The sequence below is a fragment of the Centropristis striata genome, chromosome 17 (assembly GCF_030273125.1).
Source record: "Centropristis striata isolate RG_2023a ecotype Rhode Island chromosome 17, C.striata_1.0, whole genome shotgun sequence".
Taxonomy (NCBI): domain Eukaryota; kingdom Metazoa; phylum Chordata; class Actinopteri; order Perciformes; family Serranidae; genus Centropristis; species Centropristis striata.
In genome coordinates, this window is record NC_081533.1 from 6,030,337 (window position 1) to 6,053,895 (window position 23,559).

The 23,559-nt window shown below is 36.9% G+C and overlaps 1 protein-coding gene and 2 long non-coding RNA genes across 3 annotated transcripts; all 3 read left to right on the plus strand.

Annotated features, from left to right (window-relative positions):
- Window positions 1–14,854: 14,854 nt before the first annotated feature.
- LOC131989959 (uncharacterized) lies at window positions 14,855–17,998 on the plus strand. Its single transcript, XR_009396009.1, has 4 exons — window positions 14,855–15,137; window positions 15,552–15,593; window positions 15,825–15,869; window positions 17,979–17,998. It is a non-coding gene; the product is annotated as an uncharacterized LOC131989959 (long non-coding RNA).
- A 331-nt stretch (window positions 17,999–18,329) lies between these two features.
- On the plus strand, window positions 18,330–19,734 carry LOC131990140 (ubiquitin carboxyl-terminal hydrolase 47-like). The gene is made up of 8 exons (XM_059355540.1): window positions 18,330–18,390; window positions 18,533–18,603; window positions 18,676–18,804; window positions 18,898–18,990; window positions 19,086–19,214; window positions 19,329–19,457; window positions 19,572–19,591; window positions 19,683–19,734. The coding sequence occupies exons 2-8, from the start codon at window positions 18,535–18,537 to the stop codon at window positions 19,732–19,734; spliced, it is 621 nt and encodes a 206-aa protein (XP_059211523.1). The 5' UTR covers window positions 18,330–18,390; window positions 18,533–18,534.
- LOC131989960 (uncharacterized) lies at window positions 19,688–22,793 on the plus strand. The gene is made up of 4 exons (XR_009396010.1): window positions 19,688–19,714; window positions 21,542–21,567; window positions 21,708–21,739; window positions 22,099–22,793. It is a non-coding gene; the product is annotated as an uncharacterized LOC131989960 (long non-coding RNA).
- The last annotated feature ends 766 nt before the right edge of the window (window positions 22,794–23,559 follow it).

The window sequence follows — 23,559 nt, forward strand, 5'->3', positions numbered from 1 at the left end:
GTGGTGAATTGCTGGTGTGGTTTGCACTTCAGAACCACCATAGTTTATGCATGTTAACAGGTAGGTGTCAATACAATACAAGAGGCTATAAAAGCCTGAAAATGTATAAGATACCCATTTGAATTTTCCCATTTAAATTTTCAACATTATTCTCTTTCCCTTATCTTCTCCTCCAGCTGGCGCACTGGTCAATGGTCGGTGGTCATCTCCGCATCACTCAAGCTGTCTTTCACAACGAATTTTATCGCCATTTCTGTGGAGTTTATCTGGGAGTTTCTGTTTCGCTCTTCCCTCGGTTGCAATCCGCGACAACAAAGTTAAGCCCATGAGCTGGAAAAAATATGTTTACTTTCTATGTTAAATTTAAAGAGATATAGTTACACCAGCCTTTCAAACGTCATGGTTGCTGTAAAATGACCACTGAACTGTGGCTTTAAAGTGGAATAGACACTACCAGGGTAAAGAAGTATTTATATTGTTTACTGAAGTAAATCCATTAATAATCCCACAGTCACTGGTGGACTCAGGGAACGGAGGGAAGGGTACCCCAATGTTCCCAATAAAATGCTGTAAAAGTACTCTTGAATGCCCCATGGTAGATAAAGAACTATAAAGTAGACTATGAACTTAAATGGAGAAAACGTGACAAAGTAATATTTGGAACAATAAGAGTCGTAAGATGTTAATACTGGAAAAATGATTTATATCCAGCAAAGTCAGAAAATACATATATTTTCAAAAATATGTATTTTAAAGTTACAATTAAAACAAACTATTTGATCTACATTCATTATGCAAATAAAAATATTAATAACAGAGCAGAGTGTATTTAATGACACTGAAATGAGACGAAATAAGAAAATGTTTTACCCACATTCCTCAACAGAAACATTATTTAAAACAGTTTTAGAGTCATATTTTAGTTTTCAACATGTTTTTCCATAGAGCTGCAGTAAGTTAGTTATCCATTACAGAAACTGGAAGGTCAAACATAAAAAATATGATTATGTAACATTCAAATCTTGATAATATCTCAGGTGCAGCTGAAAGAACACAACAGATGATTTCGTGCTTTTGGTTCGTCCACCTGGAACCCTAAAGCTGGTTCCACAAAGATATGTTAAGATATATTACATTAGTGTTTTTAATGAAAAATTACATTCAAGTTTTTAATGTAATGCTGCTGGTGAGTTTCACAAAAATAAAATCCATCATCAGCGTTGATGTAAAGGCATATATCAAAGAACACAAAATCCAGTTGATTTAAGTAAAATAATAAATAAATGCAAACCATTTTTTAGTAAAATGAAACTGATTCCTCCCTGATCTTTGATTTTATATGTAAGCCTAATGATGAAATTAACTTAATACAAAACATAAATGTGATGATTTAATTAACAAAATTAAGAGGATTTACTCAATACATTTAAATTGAAGTTATTCAGCTGCATTACCACTTTAATCAAACAGTACTTACATTGAGTAAATATATGAAAATAATTTGTTTAAATTAATTTCAATTAAAAAATATACAGATGTTGCTCTTATTTCAAAAGAAAATAGTGCAAATTATTGCCATAATTTTTATTTTTTTATAAGGAAGTATACTTTTTATCAATGTATGGTGAAATTCAAGGCACTGCTCTGCACCACGCAGAGACATTTTGTCTTCACCTGAACATATTTTGCTGTGTCAATGTTTATGCAAATATCTGTCAGCCTGTTCCAGCTGGTTCAAGGTTCAAGGTTCAAGGCACACCCATCTATTTTCTCTGTGCAGCACACACATGCAGCAATCTAGTTTCATCTGCGTCACACCGTATCGTACAAAAGAAAATTAACAAAATAAAAGAAAAAAAATGAGTTAATAGAGACATCCATGCACACAGACACATAAAAACACATACACACATACAAATGAGCATGCTGTAAAAGTACAGTGTGTTCATAAAGAAAATGCTCCAGTGAAAAGAACGGTATTTAGTTTGGTTTTAAAAGAACAGGAGCATAAATACTGATTTCCACCTTGTGACTGGAGAGACCTGCTGGGGATATAGACTGACAGCATGTCCCACATGTGCTTTGTAAAACAAAAGGAGGATTTTCAACTGAAGTCTGAAAACAGCAGGCTGCCAGTGAAGGTTTTGAAGGATTGATCAGCACAAAACAATTTAATTTAAATCACATTATCAATGCAAAATTAGTTTTTTTTTTTTTTTTTTTATCAAATTACAGCAAACATCCCCCAGGGTCCGTTCACCACCACCTGGTACATCTTTGTGCAGTTTTCTGCTCCGCTCCGCGCTGCTCTCAGCTCCGCCGCTCAGAAGTCATGTAATGGAGACGCAAGGTGTTTTTTATTTTATTTTTTTAGACTCAGGGTGTTGTTTACATTCCAGAGCTTGGTGTGACGTCAGAGGGTGCTGAGGGTGCTGAGGATGCTTTCACTTTCGTCTTAAAGTAAATTAGAAAAAAAACTGTCGTCTTAAATATATTATTAGGCTATTGAAGTCTTCATCATCACATTAAGGCCACAATAGGGTGAATTCAGGTAATGTGGGACACTTTTTGCAATTTTGACTTTGTTATATTTTTCTTAATTTAAAAATATTGTATGTGATTTCAGTCACATGACACCCATGGTAGACCAATAGTAAATGTTTTGATTACTATATTTACTTTATGCAGGAAATAAACCAGCCAAACCTTAAGTGTCCCACATTACCTGAATCCACCCTATTCATTCTGTCATGGAGAATTCGAATTAAGTATCATAAATCAGAAAATTGTAGGCTACTAAAGTGTGTTATTTTTTTATTTTTTTCAATCCTGTGGTCAAGCCGTCACCCCAGAGTCTCTCACTGGGTGGAGCCTGCTGGATCAGGTACTTTCCGACATCCATCCATCTTTTTCATTTACAGGGATTGATGGATGGACGGACGGACAGACAGACAGACAGACAGAACACTGTTAAGCATATTCAAGAGTCAAAGATAAACTAATAAAAATACAGTAACAGTTAAAATGCAGAACAATAGCCTATAATGTCAAATCGGAACTGGTACAGAGCGAGCCTTCTGTTTTCTGCTTGATTGTATTTTTTAATGTTTATTTAACTGCGGTCAAGTGAGAGGTCATTCGCTTCTCCGTAGTCAAACCAGCCGCCCCTATATAATTTAGTGCGCCCGTATTGTAATATTTATAGTAAATTCATTGAGACTGCTCAGAGCGAGCTGACATGAATACAGCAACCTATGCCCTTTAACCTCAAAACCTCACCGCACGTTTTGATATATAATTTGTCCTGCAACTCTTCAAGTTGTAGGACTAGTGGCGGGACGAAATTGCCTCCGGAAGAGGAATAAGAAAAAATCCACAGTATAACAGTAGTGTAGCACTGGTCCCTACAGCTATTGCTGTATGGGACCAGTGCTCGGCGCGATTGCCCCGAGGCCCTAATTATGAATCATTAACGCTTTTAATCAAGGTCAAGGAAAAGAGTCTGGGAAAAGAAATAGGAGGTTAATTTTTTGGTGAAAAATGTATCAATAATATTCTGAGATTTTTGTTCTATATTACGGCAATACCTTCAAAATTATTCTTCACCAGCTCCCAGGTTGCATATCTTCTCATCTACAGAGGTTACAAACGTATATAAATATATAAATACATATAAATATATAATTTATGTTCATGTAACATGAACAGAGCATTGCAAATTACATAATCTCATTGACTGTGGATCAATACGTCATACAAATAAATTATATGCATAGGCTTTATTCAACACTGTTAAATATGAGACTTTAACTGCCTTGCTCCATTTTTGTTTGACAGGTTTTCATTTTTTTTCAGTTGTTGTTATTATCATATTATACATGTTTGCCAAGAGAAACTAATTTTTGAATAATTTTTTTCCCACCAGATTCAGATAATTCTGGATCAAATACACAATGTTTTTTTTTGTTGTTGCTTGGTTGTTGCTTTGTTGTTACAATCTTGTTATACCTAAACTTATGCTTAATTTATATTATATCCTAAATGAATGGATCTAAGAGCAAAATGATCTGTGGTTTGTAAATATCTTTTAAAGTTGAGAGGATTGAGGGATTATTTTTGTGTGAGGCCCTGACAACCGGAAATCATAGTAATCAGGAGTAAAATGATTTTAATTATGAATCGACTTCATAATATTACATTTAAAACAAATGAAACACTTTAACTCAGAAATCCCAGAAATACTTACAGTATCAATCTAATGTAGCTATATTAAATGCATGCTAATATTAATCACAGAAAGTTTTACTCATTTTGTTTGACTGATTCTCATTTTAAAGACATGGATACACATGACACCATTGTTTTTATTGTGATAATAGAAACCTGTATGTTCCATCATTCTGTCATTTTACCAGCTAAATGTTGCTGCAAACTAAAATTTCAAGCTTGTTTGGGTGTAATAATCAGACTGTATAAACATAAATGAAGAAAATAAAATAAGAATAATAAAAAAGCATCAATTTGAACATTTTACTGATTTTATTGAAAGAGGTTTCTCGAGAAATTTTGATATGAAAGTAAAATTGTATCAGGAGTCTCACTTTGAAGATATATAATTCATGATTAGTAACATCAGTAGCTCAATACAGTAATTTCTGTTTACAGTCTTATAAAATATCAGATCTTTTTGTCATGTGCAATTTTTAATCAGTGATGGAAGAAGTATTCAGATCCTTTACTTCAGTAAAAGTACAAAAGTATCAGAAAATTAACTTAAAGTATCAAAAGTAGTTGTTATGCAGAATGGGCTCACTTAGATTGTTTTATATATTAAAAAATATATTATTGGATTATTATTTTTGATGCATTTTTGTAAGCAGTGTTTTACCTACAATGTAGGGCATTTTAACTACTTTATGTACTGTTATGTGGTTTAATTTATAAAAATGAATTAAACTTGAAAGTTTGAAAGGTGGAGATTTCTGGTCTTTATAAGATATATATTGTAAAACCCCAAACATTTTCAGGTTTTCATATATTACAGATGAACAGGGAACAATTTATAACTACTAGTTATCACCATGGAAATTCCCCAGTTTATTATTAACATTAAGACACGTTTTCTGGGGTTTGTTTAAATATTAATTCTAATTTTGACACAAATTGACAAAGTTTAGTCAAATTAACACCAAAATGTGCATTTGGAAGTTTTTCTTTCCACCGGTCTAAAACACCAGTGGCTTTGATTACTTGCTTTATTTTCTGTCTCTGTGATCATTTATTAAAAGAAAAATAATGAATTCCAATAACTTCATTTTTTATTGAATGACTTGCTTCCTGCCAAACACATACTGATAATAAATGATGATACAATAGCATAATGAGGAAAAACATGGCAAAATAAACAGTAAATACAACATTAACATGATTAATTATCATAGTATATAATGACTGTGACACAGAAAACATTATATACATTTACATTATAGATTTTAAAAGATCTGTTAACAATTGCTCTGGAAAATATGTAGTAAAATTAATGTATTTTGTGCACATTTTAAAATTTGTACAGAGAAATCATGTTTTAGGCTCAAAGTTGGTATATAGCTGAGTATCATTGCTGTATGATGAAAAAATATTACAAGACAAAGAAAGAGGACATTTGCTACACACAGCTCCCCCAGAAAGTTTCATGTAAAGTTTATCTGCTCCACTGTCTACTGTTTAATCATTATTGAAATGGTCTGTACATGTACACTGAAGTTCCATTTTATGCCATCCTGGACCAAAGCCCTTTGAATTTTATCATGATTCAAAACAGTCAGATTTCTTTTTAGCTCTCGGCTGGCTCCAACGAAATTTGCGGCATTGTTAGACCTGATAGCTGAGACTGGACTACGTCTACAGATGAACCTCCGAACTGCATTTATACAAGAGTCTGTATCCAGTGTATGTGCCCCTTCTAAGTGCACAGCACGGCTGGTGAAACATGTGAACAGCACTCCGTATCTCTTGAGAAGACTTCTGCCTCTTTTAACATCAATGGGGCCAAAATAGTCAACTCCAACATTTGTAAAAGGACCTTTGTCAGGCAGCACTCTCTCTTCAGGCAAGTCTGCCATCTTCTGTTCGACAAGCTTTCCTCTGTTGCGTCTGCAAACAACACAGTCTGATATGACCTTCCTGGCAGCTGAGTTTGCATTAATGATCCAGTACTTCTGCCGTAACCTGGACAGCATATGATTTCTTCCTGCATGTCCTAGTTGATGGTGGATATGGCGCAAGATCAATGAAGATACATGCATGTCTTTGGTCAAAATGACTGGATGTTTGGATTCTGATGGCAGTGCTGCTTTACTGAGTCGACCACCCTCTCTGAGGATTTCATCATCCATTACTGGGTCCAGTTTGTACAATGGACTGTCTTTGGGAATGTTTTTAAAGCTACATTTGAGTGAGGCAATTTCAGCTTTGAACTTGTGTTTTTGAACATACAGAATGATTGACCAGATCTTCAGGAGTCAGACTTTGACCTTTGAGCATGACTTTAAAGCTCTGAACTCTTCTTTCCACTTCATGTACTTGAATCTTCAGATGGTCCTTTTTCAGGCCTGCAGAAGCAAGAAACTCCTTTCTCCTCTGAGCCAACATTATGAGAACGTCCCTGATCTTCAGAAACCAAGCCACAGATGTTTTCAACTTAGTCCAAGAAGAAAAGTAGCAGATAAGGTGGCTGGTGGGATTTTCCACATCCTTGACAATAGTGTTCACCATCAAGTCCCTTTTGATCTCTGGGTCATCTACAGAAATCACATCAAGATCCACATTCATTTCAGGCCAATCCTCCTTGGTCTTGGAGAGAAACTCAGGTCCATTTATCCATCTTCTGCCTTTCAGAAAATCCTGAGTTTTCATTCCTCTTGAGGCCTCATCTGCGGGATTCTCCTTGGAACACACATATCTCCACTGATCAATATCTACTGCTTCTCTGATGACAGAAACTCTGTTGGCAACAAAAGTGTGAAATCTCTTAGTTTCATTAGAGATATATTTAAGGACTGTTGTGCTGTCCGTCCAGAAAACTGACTTCTCCAGCTTAAGCTGCAACTCCTTCTGCAGCACTTTATCCACTCGAACAGCCAGAACTGCTGCTGTGAGTTCCAGTCGTGGGATTGTGGTCTGCTTGAGGGGTGCAACTCTGGCCTTTCCAAAGAGAAAGGCAACATTAACTCTAAGGTCTTTTTCCAGTCTTAAGTAAGACACAGTTCCATATCCAACTTGACTGGCATCTGAAAAATGGTGAAGCTGTGCTGTAACAGGGTCTCCAAAGTCTCTGGGCCTAATACAGCGTTCCACTTTGAACTCTGCCACCCTTTGGAGGTCCTCCAGCCAATCAGACCACTGTTTAGAGAAGGAAGGGGAAATAGCTTCATCCCACCCCAAGTTTCTTCTACAAAGCTCCTGTAACAACAGCTTGGCTGGCATAGTGAATGGGGCTAGAAATCCCAATGGGTCATAAAGTGAGCTGACCACTGACAGGATGCCTCTTCTGGTCTGCGGCTGTTCTCGCACTGAGGTCCTGAAGTTGAACTTATCAGCTTTAGTGCACCACTGTAGTCCTAATGCATGCTCCATTGGAAGTTGGTCTGTGTCCAAATCCCGTTCCTGCATTTCCTTTGCTCTCTTTTCCTCAGCAGTAGACTGCAACACTTTGCTGCTGTTGCTGGTCCACTTTGAAAGATGAAATCCTCCCTTGTGACAAGAGCCGTCAAATCCTTGATCATTTGTATAGCTTCCTCCTCTGAAGCCATGGATTTCAGGCAATCATCCACATAAAAATTTTGTTTCACTGTATTCACCACTTCGAGAGGGAAATGCTGGGCATTATCTTCTGCTGTTCTCCTCAAAGCATAATTTGCACAACTTGGTGATGATACAGCTCCAAACAGGTGAACTTTCATACGACATTCCATTGGAGACTGTGTAGTGTCGCCATCAGGCCACCAGAGGAAACGAAGAAAGTCTGTGTGCCTTTTTGCAACATGGACTTGATGGAACATGGCTTTGATGTCGTCCATTACAGCAACAGGCTCCTGCCTAAATCGAATGAGGACTCCAATAAGAGAGTTGGTAAGATCCGGTCCCTGCAAGAGATGGCAGTTCAGCGATGTCCCTTTATATGTTGATCCACAATCAAAAACAACTCTCAGCTTGCCTTTTCTTGGATGGTAAACTCCATGATGGGGGATATACCACACCTTTCCATCACTTTGTTTTAGTTGGTCAGCAGGCACCATCTCAGCATATCCTTGAGTTAACATGTCATTTACAGATGCAACATATTCCTCCTTAAATTGACTATTCTTGTCAAATTTTCTTTTCAAGCTCTGGAGGCGCTGTTCTGCAACACAGCGGTTGTTTGGCAAGATGGGATTGCTCTGTCTGAAAGGTAAGTCAATACAGTAATGGTCTCCGATTAATTCTGTTGAGCTACTCACAACATTCATGAACTTGATGTCTTCTCTGGACATTTCAATCTTCTCCTCTGATGATCTTTCGTTAAAGTCTTGGTTATACTGTTTAACCAGCATCTCTTGAAGGTGTTCGACAGAGATTCGGTTAGCTGTTACAGCAGGGCAGCCACTCTTACTCCTACTGCTTCCCCCACGAAGTGGACCATTAATGACCCAACCGACCCTGGTTCTTGCTGCATAAGGTCCTTCATCCTGGCTGTTTATCAGCTCCCAAGGCTCCATTACTTTTGGGGCATCAGTTCAAGTTTGCTCGCAAGCTTGAGATGTTACAGTGGAAACACTTGGAGAGCTCACGGTGGGTTGGGAGTGTTCGGAGGATGTGCCTCTATCCTGCCGATCTATGTGGAGGACTCCCGGGTGCTTTTGGTGACACACATTGCAATCCAAACGACTCCTGCAGTCTTTGCTTATGTGGCCTGTTTTCAGGCAACCAAAACAAACTCCTTTTTCCTTGATGAAATAAATCTTATCTCGATGTAACTTCATTTTGAACTGAGAGCATTTATCCAACAAGTGACTTCTTTGTGAACAAAACAGACAGCTTGGGGTAGAAGAGGGCTTGATCTTATTTCCTCCATACTGAGATATGACTCCTTCCTCTACTGCAGTGACATTAGTAGCAAAACTGCTTTCCTTTTTCCTTTGCTTTAAATGACTTGTGGTGGATGCCTTGTAGTTGGTGGGTTGTGGGTCCTGAATGTTGCCAAAAAGGGGATCTGAGGCAATTTTGACTTGCTTTTCAATGAAAACAACCACATCATTAAACAATGCTCTCCGACCATTTCGCTCTTGCAGATCACAAGCAACAGTTCTCCATCTTTCCCTTAATTTGTAGGGGAGTTTCAAGATGATGCTTCTCATGTTAGAAGGTAAGTCCAATTCCTTCATGTGCAGCATTTGCTCTGTTAGATTTGAGCATCCACGAAGAAACAGGGAGAATGATTGTAATGCTTTAGTATCCTCACTTTTAACAGGCGTCCAGTTGAGAATCTTTTCCATGTATGCAGAAGCAATTTTGTATTCATTTCCAAAGTGCTCTGCTAGAAGACTTTTGGCTCTGTGGTATCCCAGATCTGAAGGCAGATGTTGACAGCTGTGCACCAGATCTCTTGGCTGCCCCCTGGTGTACTGTTCAAGGAAGTGCAAACAGTCACTCCAATTATCTGTCTTCTCCTCCACTCCATTCTCAAAAGCTCTGATGAAAGACCTATATTGAAGTGGGTCTCCATCGAACACAGGGATATTTCTTGTTGGAAGGACAGAGCTCAGATTTTGCTGGACCAACAGAGAAGCAATGTCATTTTGTCTTTGCATGATGTTCACAATGTCATTCTGATCATTTTCAGTTACAGAGTGGGATTGGGAATGCCCCAGTCCTGCTTGATTTTCAATAACAGTTTGTTTTACTTGAACTGGAGCATCAGACTTCAACAGAATTCCACCCACGTGTTTGGGTACTAAATACTAACAAGAACTAAATAGCTCCAACAGTGGTGTTGCCATTATTATCAAAAATATGTTGACTTTATCTCATCACTTTGCCACACGTACTGAGTCTTTTATTGGATGCAATGCCCTGTGTCCTCGCTTGGTCAGGAAGCTTCTACAACATTCCTAAGGAATGTTGCGCCTGATCACTAGGAGTTCATTCTCAGCTCGGTACACACTTTTAAATACAACCTTGACAGAGACACCAACAGGTTAATACAACCCACCCACAACTTCCCCACAGACACTTCTCAGAGGAGACACACAACGTATGTTTTTTAAAATTCCTCAATGAGAAGAGACCCAGCCCACACAACCACCCGTCATTTATTACGCTTATCCTTATTTCTTATTTAAATCAATACAGCGGGACCGTATCCCCTGTTTAAGGCGGGACTGTAACCCCCGTATTGTTATTCTTGACGTATCGTGTTCACCTAACTATGACATCTATTTTCCATTGACAACAACTTCTTTTTGGAATTAGGCCAATTTGCACAATTTTATTAAAAAGGTTTGTGTTTCTCTTGATGAGGCATCCTAGTTGTTGTCAACAAATTTAAAAAGCATCCTTCTAAAAGTTGCACACAAACAGTCAATCCAAAAGCCAAGATATACATCCGAAAAGATGTCCTTAATTGCTGGTTCCTTCCTTAAAGATGCTTTTGCAAGCCCACAAGATGTCTTGCACATGTATGAGAACAAAAAGCTAAAACTAAAATCTGCAACAGTACATCAGAGGATTGGATGATGCAGGTCTCAGAAGGATGCTAAGATTTGTCACAGGGTCAGATGTAATCTGTGTTAACAATGGACTGGCATGACGACCTGTAGTGCATACATGTGGTCCAGTTTTGGAACTAATATACCGACGATTTATCACACCCCTAGACGTATCATACTGACGCAAAGGGTACCCTTCCACGTCTGTGTGAAACGCTCTGGGTTCTCAATTGACTCCAATATAAACCCGCTCGCGGCGCTGAGAAACGCTTAGAGCAGAGGCTACAGCCGTCTATTCACTCCAATGATATCCCGACCACGGCCCTCCATGACGATGCGAGCAGCAATCTGATTGGAGAACCAAGGACCCTGTGCACGGAAGTATTTTTCTCCCTATTTTAAGGATTTCTTTTAATTACATCGTCAACATTTCTCAACACAAACACATCAAAGTCTCACTGATAATTCAACAATAAAATCTTGGAAATCTGCCCTAACAGACTTAGATTCCCACAGCCCTTTGAGTGCTCTGAGTGCGAGATGTGAAAAAATAAAACTTTGTCATAGAGCTAAACCAAATACATCACCGGAAAGGTCTTGGCCTGGAGAGTAACATATATCAATTTCAAGGTTCTATAATATTCTTGCTTTGAGATATTGACCTTTGAACCTTAACCCTGGGGCATATTTAAATGATTATAACTAAGAGACAAAAAGGGTTACAGACATGAGACCTACTGTTATAGAAAGGTGTTGACATGGACTATAATGTGAGCATAGTCACTAAGGGGTGGGGGTGGGGTGGTTTTAGGATATGCTGAAAAAATAAAAAATCCCCCATTGAACAAGACAATATTTAAATTCTGATGCCAAAAATGTGATTGACATCCCCTCAAACCCCTGGAAAGCCACTAATTAAGTATTTCCAACTTCCAATTTTAGGGAAAACCCTGTTTTATTAAAAAAACTACAACTCCCTAGACCTCTCTTCAGTACTTATGTCGACATTAGAAAAAACGTTTTGTAGTTCTTCCGTATTAGGGTTGTGAAAACCTATTTCTACCCAATATATTGAATATCACACACTGTCTAATAAATAATTATACTGTATGTATATTATCTATGCTAAAAAAAGACAACAATGTTTGTTTAATGAAGATATTTTAACTAAAACAGGAGAGCAGAGTCGGGGCCATTTACAGTGAAGCGCGATTCAATGAGATCGTACCACATCCGGTAGGATCGCTCAGCACATACGGTAGATTACAAAATAAAACAGATTTCAAAATAAAACACAGCGGATCGTCTTTTTCTGGCGAGATCTTCGCCACAAAGTGATTATGTACGTTCACTGAGTGAATATTAAGAAAATAAAACATATATTTCTCGCTAGAAATGTAATCAAAATCCATTTTTATGCAGAAACAAAGTCAAAATATAGATTTTTTTTCACTAAAAATGAGAGAAATGTCCGCCAGCGGAGTGACGTAGCAACTGTTGTTGAGGATTGTGGGTAATGTAGGCCTTTCCGCTATCCAAAACAAACGAATAAAAGTTTATTTCTTAGAATCGAAGGAGAAAAAAATGATACTGAGAGCCACAACATGAAGCTATTTTATTGTTGAATTATCACTGAGACTTTGATGTGTTTGTGTTGAGAAATGTTGACGATGTCATTAAAAGAAATCCTTAAAATAGGGAGAAAAATACTTCCGTGCACAGGGTCCTTGGTTCTCCAATCAGATTGCCGCTCGCAGCGTCATGTAGGGCCGTGGTCGGGATATTATTGGAGTGAATAGACGGCTATAGCCTCTGCTCTAAGCATTTCTCAGCGCCGCGAGTGGGTTTATATTGGAGTCAATTGAGAACCCAGAGCGTTTCACACAGACGTGGAAGGGTACCCTTTGCGTCAGTATGATACGTCTAGGGGTGTGATAAATCGTCGGTATATTACGCTTTGGGAATGAGAACGGGTTGCATGGACATATGCTTCCTATCCTGAACTATATTCGCTTTATTTGACATCATTAAAGCGCCTGGGGTGAAATGAGGTGAAAATAATCAGTTATATCAGCACTTATCTGTCTTTTGTTTTGCGGCATACTGTGGGATGTTTTACCTGTAATATTAGCACTATTATGCATAATGTGTTTGAGAGATGGAGGTGCACATAATGTTCAGAGCATTTTATATTCTGCCAAGTTTGTGCAAAATAAGCCTGTTACTTTTAACATGTTGATAAGTTCCAGAGTCCGTTGCGTGTAAGACCTGATCACTTTTTTGTGTGACTGATTTCAATTTTAGTTGAGCTCAAATCTATTTCTATAACAATACGCTCAAGACCTGTATATGTATGGGGTTGTTCTGCTGTTGTTTTGTATATCTGAACTTGTTTTTTATGAGTGCTATGAGCTCAAGACAGATTGATTTCAATGTTAGTTGAGCTCTAATGGCTTTTTTCTATACTGTTGTGACCTGCATGTTGTTGTTTTTTTTACTGGTAATACATGGTATAATAACAATATATTTTATTATAATTTATGATTTTGATGGCCTGTCACGCATGCTCTCTCTCTCTGTCTCTGTCTCTCTCTCTCTGTCTCTCTCTCTCTCTCTGTCTCTCTCTCTCTCTCCCTCTCTCTCTCTCTGCCTCTCATTTTGTTTTGATTCGATTCATTTCACGTTATAATGTGAAACTATCAGTGGTGGAAAAAGTATTCAGATCTCTTAATTAAAAGTACTAACACCATACTGTGAAATTACTCCACTACAAGTGAAAACTTACTGAAGTAAAAGTACAAACGTTTCAGCAACAAAATGTACTTAAAGTATAAAAAATAAAAGTACTCGTTATGCAAAATGGGCGCACTCAGACTGTTTTAAATGTTCTAAATATATTATTGGATTATCATTACTGATGCATTTATGTATATGTAGCATTTACATTTTCTCGAGGTAGGGCTCATTTTACTTAATTTCATAATTACTTAATATACTGATATTCATTCATTCATTAAAGCATCTTTTTCCAAAGGCACATTTTCTGTATATGTTGACATTTGCACTTGATCCAGAGTGTAAATCATGGAAAGGGAGATATTTTGATATTGATACAGATTATCACTAAATATATCTTGTTCTTTCACTTCTAAACCTCAGAGTGTCAGATGTCCTCCCAGACCAAGTCAAAGACAAGAGATGTAAGAGAACTGCATTATTTCAAACAATTCTTAGTTTTGTTAATATTCAAGTGCTGTCTTGGCTGCTGCTCAAATTGAGCTCGTTTCTGTGTCTTTTAGTTACTGTATTATAGCATGTTAGTCTAAATAAATTCCTTCCTGGTTTTCCTTTCCACCAGGTGATTATTCCTTTGGAGCCGACCAGAGAGCATCCAGAGTGGAATGTATCACTAACGGCTATAATTGCTGTTCTTGTTCTTTTTTTGCTCTTGTTTTTTTCTCCCTATTATTTTAGGAGGTAAAATTGTTTAATAAAAACCTTAGAGTCTCCCTCCAGGCATATCTTAAAGTACGTGAAAATATTCTGCTATGTTTAATATTTCATGGTTTTCTTACATCAAAATAAATTCTGGATCTGGCCCAGTGTCAACTGTTGTAAAACGAATAATATCTCCTATGATGTTCAATGTGTTTTTGCTCTCTGTACTGACAAGATCTCTCTGCGCTGGAGGTTCAGGTTTCTCGTCTGGCTTTGGAAAATCGAGATGTATCTAGCTTGCTTTGCGTACATTTCTCAGATTGTACGGAAGTGCAAAGACATCTCTCCTCCAGTTGAGAAATATGAAAGCCCCGCCCATGCATCACAAGATATCACTCCTACAGACTGTTGCTGCGAGTGGAAAATCTTTAACAAAATATTAAAAGTGTTTTGATCAGCAGGAGCGGCTCTGAGTGCCTCAATGTTGTTAGACTACATTCTGTCAGGATAAAAATAAACTAGAACAGTTAAAATTTGCGAGGCACAGCCCATTTCACACACACACACACACACACACACACACACACACACACACACACACCGTCTCCGCCTCGTTATGTCTTAAGGCAGTGTGAGTGCAGTCTGATTGCTTTAACACTTGTTTTTACTTTAATCTCTTTTCGCATATTTCCTTAATGTCGTGGCGGTTTTCATCAAGGTCAGGGAGAAGAAAAGAGGAAAAGACACAAGAGGTACTGTTTTGTTTTTGGAGTATCTGACTGCAGCCACTTTCACAGTTGAAACCAGAGCTTCATTCATCTCTAAATGTTTGAAAGCTTTAAGGATCTTAATCCAGGTTTAGTCGACTGGTTAAAGTTCTGATACTGAACGAGTTCGGATTGGATTAAGGAGGACATCGCTCTGCTCAGTGCTCATTTAAAGCCGTCCACACAGGTAAGTACACGAAGAAAGTCTCCGCTATTTTTTTAAAGTAAAACTTTACATTTAATGTAAAAAAAGAAGAAAGGCTATTTAACCTACAGTGTGCCTGTGTCTGCACTGCAAGTTGTGCAAAGACTTTTTTGAACGTCTGTTTGTAGCTTCAGCAGCTGTGTAACTTAAATTGTTTTTACATCTCATGTCTGACCTGGTGATGGTTTATTCTACTGTTTATTCTGTCATAGCTCATTTTGTCTGTGCTGTCTGTCATTTTTGTAAATTTTTGGGAGTTTTGGTCTCTTCATAATCATTTGTATGCACAGGCTGCAAAATGCTTTTGGCAAGAAGAGGGATGTTGTTTGTTCTGACATATGAGCTCAGTGCTGTGATGTGGATACATTGACACATAATTGTTTTGTTATTTCATAGGTCTATCAAATAACACCATCATAATACATTTGTCCACCTCAGGTAAGCCCTACACATGTCTGTATGTCTCTGAGTGAGTTTGTGATCGAGGTGGCTCTCCGCAGCAGGAGCCTGTCCTCAAACCAGGCGGCAACTTCTGGGTCTGTGCGGTCTGAGCAGTTGTTTCATTTGGCACTACTTTTTCTCAACTCTAGAACTCAACCAAATCCCATGTCTGTGTATGCATACTTGGCCAATAAATCTGATTCTGATTTCATTTTTGTTGATTATCAGGCACTGCATCTGCTGCACAAAGGACAGGATTCATGGGGCAATCAAGTAAGTATTACTCTATTCTCTGAGAAGTAACGGGTCATGAGAAACTCTGAGTGAAGGTCAAGCACACTAATGAAATCAGAGTATGGTGCTAGTTATTTATTCAGCTTCAATAACCACATTTTGAGACCTATGTGTGAAAGTTTATGTCATGATGTGACCTACTGTCAATACAAATCTTTTTTGTCATTTTATTACTTTTAACAACTATTTAAGGTTCTTAATTCAATCATCACCCCCCTTCTTGTAATTTTACTGATCCATCACAAGAGACATGTGAGAGGTTTTTAAACCGTTTTAATAATAAAGTCACTGATATCAGGAAACAAATCACCCCCTCTGACAGTGTACTCTATTTTAGATATCAATAATTACTTTAATAGTTTTGAACATGTTTCACTATCCGTTTTAAATTATATTATATCCTACATGAAGCCAACCACATACAACCTTAATTTTATCCCAACCAAATTTGTTAAAGGAGTTATTGACACACTTGGACCCAGTATTTTAACAATTGTAAATAGTTCCCTCAAAGAAGGCATTGTTCCGTCTGCCTTTAAACATGCTGTGGTCCAACCTCTTTTAACCTTGACCAAACCTTGATGAAACCTTTTTTTTAAACTATTTTAGGCCTATTTCTAAACTCCTTTTTTCATCTTAAGTTTTAGAAAACTACCCAACTTTTAGTATTTTTGTGTCAAAATAACATCTTTGAGAAATTTAAATCTGGTTTTAGAGCACAGAAACTGCCCTCCTGAAAGTAGCCAATTACCTCTTTTTAAACTTGCATTACCTGTGGTGTACCGCAAGGTTCAATTTTAGGTGAAGGTCAATTTATATGCTCCCTCTAGGACACATTATCCACGCCATAATGGTAGATGGATGGTAAATGGACCTGCACTTATATAGCTTTTCTAGTCGCTTTGCGACCACTCAAAGCGCTTTACACTACAGACTGCGCTCATTCACCCTTTCACACACACATTCATAGAGGCTACCCTAAACGGTGCCACCTGCCACCATTGGGAATTCATTCACACACCGATGAACACAGCATCAGGAGCAATTTGGGGTTCAGTAGGTCAAGGATACTTCGACATGTAGGCTGCCATGGTCAGGGATCGAACCACCAACCCTTCGGTTGGGGGACAACCAACTCTACCAACTGAGCCACAGCCGCCCCTCAAAAATTGTCACAAAAATTCCATTGCTACGCACACGACACACAGATATACCTTCCCCTGAGACCATCTGATCCTGGAAGCCTAGCTGTTGTGTTTTCGATTGTCTTAAGGATATCAACTGTTGGATGGCCCAAAACTTCCTTCACCTCAATAACTCCAAAACTGAAATCATACTGTTCCGTCCTCCAAACAAAATTAGTCAATTCCAAAATCATCTCGGTCCACTATCCGCCAACATAAAGTCCTCCGCCAGAAATCTGGGAGTCCCATTGGACTCAAGCCTTACTTTTGACCCAAACATCAGAAAAGTTGTCCAGTCCTGTTTTTTTCCCATCTATGCTCCATCTCCAAAATCAAACCCATGCTGTTACCCTCTGACCTGGAAAAAGTCACTCACACTCTCATATTCTCCCGTTTAGATTACTGTAACTCCTCTCTGGCATCTCCCAGAAATCACTTTCTCTCCTCCAACTGGTTCAGAACGCAGCAGCTCGGCTTCTTACTGGTTTTAACAGACGACATCACATCACCCTGATTTTAGCATCCTTTGTTCTGGCTCCCTGTTTGTTTTAGGATTGATTTTAAGATTTTACTGATCACTTTTAAAGCTCTTTTAGGTCTGGCTCCTAGTTATTTAACAGAATTATTAACTCCATACGAGCCGTCCCAGGTGTCTCTGACCGTTTCAAAGTCAAAACTAAAAACCAAAGGTGTATTATTATTATTATTATTATTATTATTATTATTATTATTATTATTACAATATGGACAGAGTCAGTGTGTGTCTGTAAGAAATCACTTTGATGACTCATTTAAAGATGCAGTGAAATACAAAGGTTGCTTTCTACAACATGGGTTACCAACTAAAGAACTATAAATGATGAATGGAGATGGTGTGATGACATTGTGTTTTCTTTCCTCTAAGTGACTCATCATGGTCTCTATAATCAGGGAGCTACATGTTACCTCAACAGTATCCTGCAGGTTCTCTACATGACACCAGAGTTTCACAGCAGGTTTGAAACAGTTGCTTTCATCTGCAGAAATAAAAGTACAAGAGCATTTACAATGAAAAGAAAACATTATGTAAAATAAGTACAAGAAACTCAAGTTATTCAAGTGATCCATTTGTGTTTTATATGGAGGCCTCACACCTCAACACTCAGAGAGCTTATTAACAGACAGTTAACAGTCACTATTCACTGAGAAACTGCTCTCTCCCTGAAGGTTGGGTACAGAATCACAAGCAGATCTTGAACTGAGAAAAATATTTGAAGGCCTGAAGGAAAAGACTTGTGGAACAGGAAACATAACAAGGCTTCTGGAGATTATAGATGGTAAACTGGACTGTAATAAATATGAAAACAGCATTCAAAGAGCTAGAGACAATTCATAAGAAAGTCATATAGTTATAACAAGTTATCTAATATGCTTTTTAAATGCTTCAATTTATACATTAAATTAAAATGTATTTTTCAGTTATGGAGCAGCGTAATGCAGCAGAATGCCTGGAGATGATTTTACGTAAAGTCAGCCCAAAGGCCTCTGAGGTGAGAACTTATGAAATGTATGTTATTTACAGATGAACAAATAACAAATATAAGTAATATTTCCATTTGAAGGTTTTCCAAGGACAGCTGAGACACACAACAAAATGCAAATCCAAAAAACACATCATCAATGAAGAGACAAATCCATTCTGGACTCTTCCACTGTCACTGAAAGACACTGATGGTACACTCTACGACGTGGTAAGCAACCAAAAGTCCAACTTTAGTGTTTTATGTGATTTTAAAGATCATCATATTTAATTAGGAATGAATTACAACATTTCTATTCCTCAGGAAAGTAGCTTCCAAAGGACTTTCCAGAAAGAAGACTTGAAAGGAAACAATGTGTACTGCAAAGAATGTCAAAAGAAAACAGATGCAACAAAAGTGAGTTTTTTTACATTAGAAACTATGTTGTATGATACTGAGATCATACATATAGTGTGATTATAGTGTTCAATAATGTTTCTTGTGTTGTTTAGGAATGTGAGATGGTGGAAGATCCTCAGATTTTGACTTTACTCCTCAAGAGATTTGACTTTGACTACAACACCACATCAATTGTCAAATCAGACTGCTTTGTGAAAGTGCCACGAGAACTCCAGACGAAGGTAAGAGGAAGTGACTTTATGTGTGATTTATGGTGTTCTATTGAAATTGCTTGAAATCTTATTGTATGTGTGACTTTGTCCTTTATTGTTGTTGATTGTTGTTCTTCATTGCAGAAGAAGACATACAGTCTGTATGGGGTGGTGGATCACATGGGCAGTCTCAGTGGGGGACATTACACAGCCACCATCCTGTCTGATGAGGACCAAAACTGGTATGAGTTTGATGACGATCGAGTCAGAAAGGTATGAAGACTTTACTTAATCTATGGCATTTAGATTTTACACATTCAAAACATACCAACAGAGATCAAACATGAAATGGAAATTCATGAACATTGTTTTTGTTGAACCATGCAGGCTCAAGAACCACCAAACAGGTATGTTTGATAAAACCCATTTTGTGTTGTCACCTTTGTTTTATTGTTCTAAATAAGCAATGACTTTAAACTCAAAATTATTTTTCACCAGCTCCCAGACTGCATATCTTCTCATGTACAGAGGTAGGATTACAGACATATAGAGATATATAAATCATGGTAATGTAACATTAACAGAGCATTACAAATTATATAATATCATTCACTGTGGATCAATACGTCATACAACCCCACTTCAAAAAAGCTGAACTATCCCTTTAATATATATTTTGTATTTATTTATATTTAGGGCCACGGGGCAATCGCACCGAGCACTGGTCCCTACAGCAATAGCTGTAGGGACCAGTGCTCGGATACTGTGGATTTTTTCTTCTTCCTGTTCCGGACGCAATTTCGTCCCGCTACTAGTCCTACAACTTGAAGAGTTGCAGGACAAGTTATATACCAAAACGTGCGGTTTGATCGGGATCGGTGTGCTATTACTTTTCTCTACAGAAAACTGCCCAAAATTTAGCATCGAAGTGAATGGGATGGCCAGAAAAAAAAAGCGAAAAAGAACAATAATTGGAGATTTTTAAACGTCTACGACTCCGGCATAATTTCACCTAGAGACTCCATTTAAACTTTAAACAGTAGACACAAGTCTTGTGTATCGGTGTATTAATCCACGTTTTGATAGGTAAAATAGTTTTTTATCAATCCCTGTTCAATGACCATGATCATTTTTGGAGAAATTCTGAGATTATAATGGGTGTGTATTGCACGGAATGTTCGTGTCACAGTGTGTGACATCATCGCCAGAGTGTAGAGGGAGAGAAAAAATTGTCAAAAAATAAATTTGAAAACTGCGCTCCAGGCCGCAAATTCCACTCTACAGAAATAATTTATACATAGAAACGTGGGAAAATTAGTCTTCTCCCTCACAATCCTCTGGTAAAGCTGTCAGAGTTATAGTTTGGGCGTACGACGCACAGATGCGCCACCAACACGCACCAACAGCCTCATTGGCTCCCATATTAAAAACGCAGGAAGATTTCAGAAAAAGGGAGATGTAACAGTTTTTTTTAGATCGCTCTAACAAAGCTATTTTTTCATTTTTCTTAAAAAAAAAATCATATGTAGACGTTCAGGAAGAGCTCAGGACGCTCAAAGTGAAGTCGGATCAATGATAGGTATTATGGTTTTGCCAAAAATGCTTTCTGTTCGAGGCCAGAAATTCCAGTCTGTTCACCTCTGGCTGCTGTCACTGTTCCGGAACATTTGACAGTTGGTGTCAGTAAATTCTGTTGATTGCACATGCGCGTAAGCGCACACACTCCTCACACATGCATACACATGCTTCAAACACACACAAGCACACACACACACACACACACACACAGGTAACTTTATGTGATTTTAATTACACACACACACACACACACACACACACACACACACACACACACACACACACACATTTTGAGGTTAAAGGGCATAGTTTGAAATCTCTGAAGAATCTCATCATAGTGTACACACACCAGCAGTAGCCCCCGTGGCCCTTTCAGAATTTCCCCAGAGGAAATTTTCTAGTTCTGCTTATTATTCTCATGAAGTTATGATTATTATAAATTAAGAGCAATATTTTCTGTGGTTGATAGAAACTTTTCAAAGTTGAGGGGATTTACGGAGATTCTTTTGTGTGAGCCTTGGCCCTGTTTTTAGGAATATCCTTCTTGTTCTACCTTTTAAAGAGGAGGAGAGGTTTCTCTTATTGTAACATATATGAGTTCATAAATACAAACTACTAATCTAATCAACAACCTGATATCAGAGTGATCAAAATATGTATATAAAATATATACATATAAAATATAACATAATTACTGAATCTATGCCATTTAGATGGTGTAAAATCAAAACATATACCAACAAACATTAAATGTAAATTGTTTTTGTTGAATCATGCAGGTTCAAAACCCACCAAATACAAACTGGTATGTTCGATAAACCCCCTTTTGTTGAATTTTGTCAATAATAACATGAAATATATTACATTGTTTATCCAGAAGTGTTTGTTGTCACCTTTGGGGTTTTTTTCTATATTAACAATAATTTCAAAATTATTTTTCACCAGCTCCCAGGCAGCATATCTTCTCATGTACAGAGGTAGGATCACAGACATATATAAATATATAAATCATGCTAATGTAACATTAACAGAGCATTACAAATTACATAATCTCATTGACTGTTGATCAATACGTCATACAACCCACTTCAAAAAAGTTGAACCATCCTTTTAGTGTAAATAGTTCTGCTTATTATTCTCATGAAGTTATGATTATATTAGTTATAATTAAATTATATGCGTAGGCTTTATTCAACACTGTTAAATATGAGACTTTAACTCCCTTATTCCATTTTTGTTCATCAGATTTTAATTGTTTTCTATTTTTCAGTTGCTGTTATTATTATATTATACGTTTGCCAAGAGAAACTAATTTCTGAATACATTTTTCCACCAGATGAGAATTCTTCGAGGGGCTCACAGAGTGCACTCTGGAACAAACACACAATGGTTGTTTTTGTTAAAATTAATGGATCTAAGAAACAAAATGATCTGTGGTTTGTAAATAAATTTCAAAGTTGAGAGGATTGAGGGATTATTTTTGTGTGAGGCCCTGTTTTTATGAAAATCCTGCTTGTTCTGCCTTTAAAGAGGAGGAGAGGTTTCTGTTATTGTATTATATGAGTTCAGAAATACAAACAACTAATCTAATCAACAACCTGAAATCATAGTAATCAGGAGTAAAATGATTTTAATTATGAATCGACTTTGCTTTATAATTATTGTGGCCCATTTCAATGTGTTTGACAATAGACTGCCTTTATAGTTGTATGATTTTCATAGTATTACATTTAAAACAAATGAAACACTTTAACTCAGAAATACTCACAGAATCAATCTCATATAGCTATATTTAATGCATGCTAATATTAATCACAGATTACTTTTTACTATTTACTATTTTACTCATTTTGTTTGACTGACTCATTTTAAATACATGAATACACATGACATCATTGTTTTTATTTTGATAATAGAAACCTGTATGTTCCATCATTCTGTCATTTAACCAGCTAAATGTTGCTGCAAACTGAAATTTCTAGCTTGTTTGGGTGTAATAATCAGACTGTGTAAATATAAATGAAGAAAATAAAATAAAAAATACTAAAAAAAAGCATCAATTTGAGCATTTTACTGATTTTATTGAAAGAGGTTTCTCGAGAAATTCTGATATGAAAATTAACTTGTTTTAAGAGTCTCACTTTGTAGATATATAATTCATGATTAGTAACATCAGTAGCTCAATACAGTGAATTTTATTTACAGTCTTTTAAAATATTAGACCTTTTTGTCATGTGCAATTTATAATCAGTGATGGAAGAAGTATTCAGATCCTTTACTTCAGTAAAAGTACTAACACCACACTACAGAATTACTCCACTACATTAAAAGTCCTGCTTTCAAAATGTTGCTGAAGTTAAAGTACAAAAGTATCAGCATCAAAATGGACTTAAAGTATTAAAAGTTAAAGTACTTGTTATGCAGAATGATGCTACTCAGATTGTGTTATATATTCCAAATATATTTTGGATTATTATTTTTGATGCATTTATGTAAGCAGCATTTTATCTACAATGTAGGGCATTTTAATTACTTAATAAACCGTTATGTGGTTTAATTTATAAAAATGAATTCAACTTGAATGTTTGAAAGTACTACTGAAGCGGAGATTTCTGGCCTTATATGATATATATTGTAAAACCCCAAACATTTTCAGGTTTTCATATGGGTTTGAGGTTTGTTTAAATATTAATTTTAATTTTGGTAAATTTAGGAGAAATCTTCAGACACAAATAGACAAAGTGTAGTCAAATTAACACCAAAATGAGTATTTGGAAGTGTTTCTTTCCACCGGCCT

What these genes read in the sequence shown, in the direction of transcription:
- LOC131990140 (XM_059355540.1), top strand. Translation starts at nt 18,535, where the DNA reads ATGGAGCAGCGTAATGCAGCAGAATGCCTGGAGATGATTTTACGTAAA. An exon ending in TCAGCCCAAAGGCCTCTGAG is followed by an intron (nt 18,604 to 18,675) that starts GTGAGAACTTAT and finishes TTCCATTTGAAG; the next exon opens with GTTTTCCAAGGACAGCTGAG. An exon ending in ATGGTACACTCTACGACGTG is followed by an intron (nt 18,805 to 18,897) that starts GTAAGCAACCAA and finishes TCTATTCCTCAG; the next exon opens with GAAAGTAGCTTCCAAAGGAC.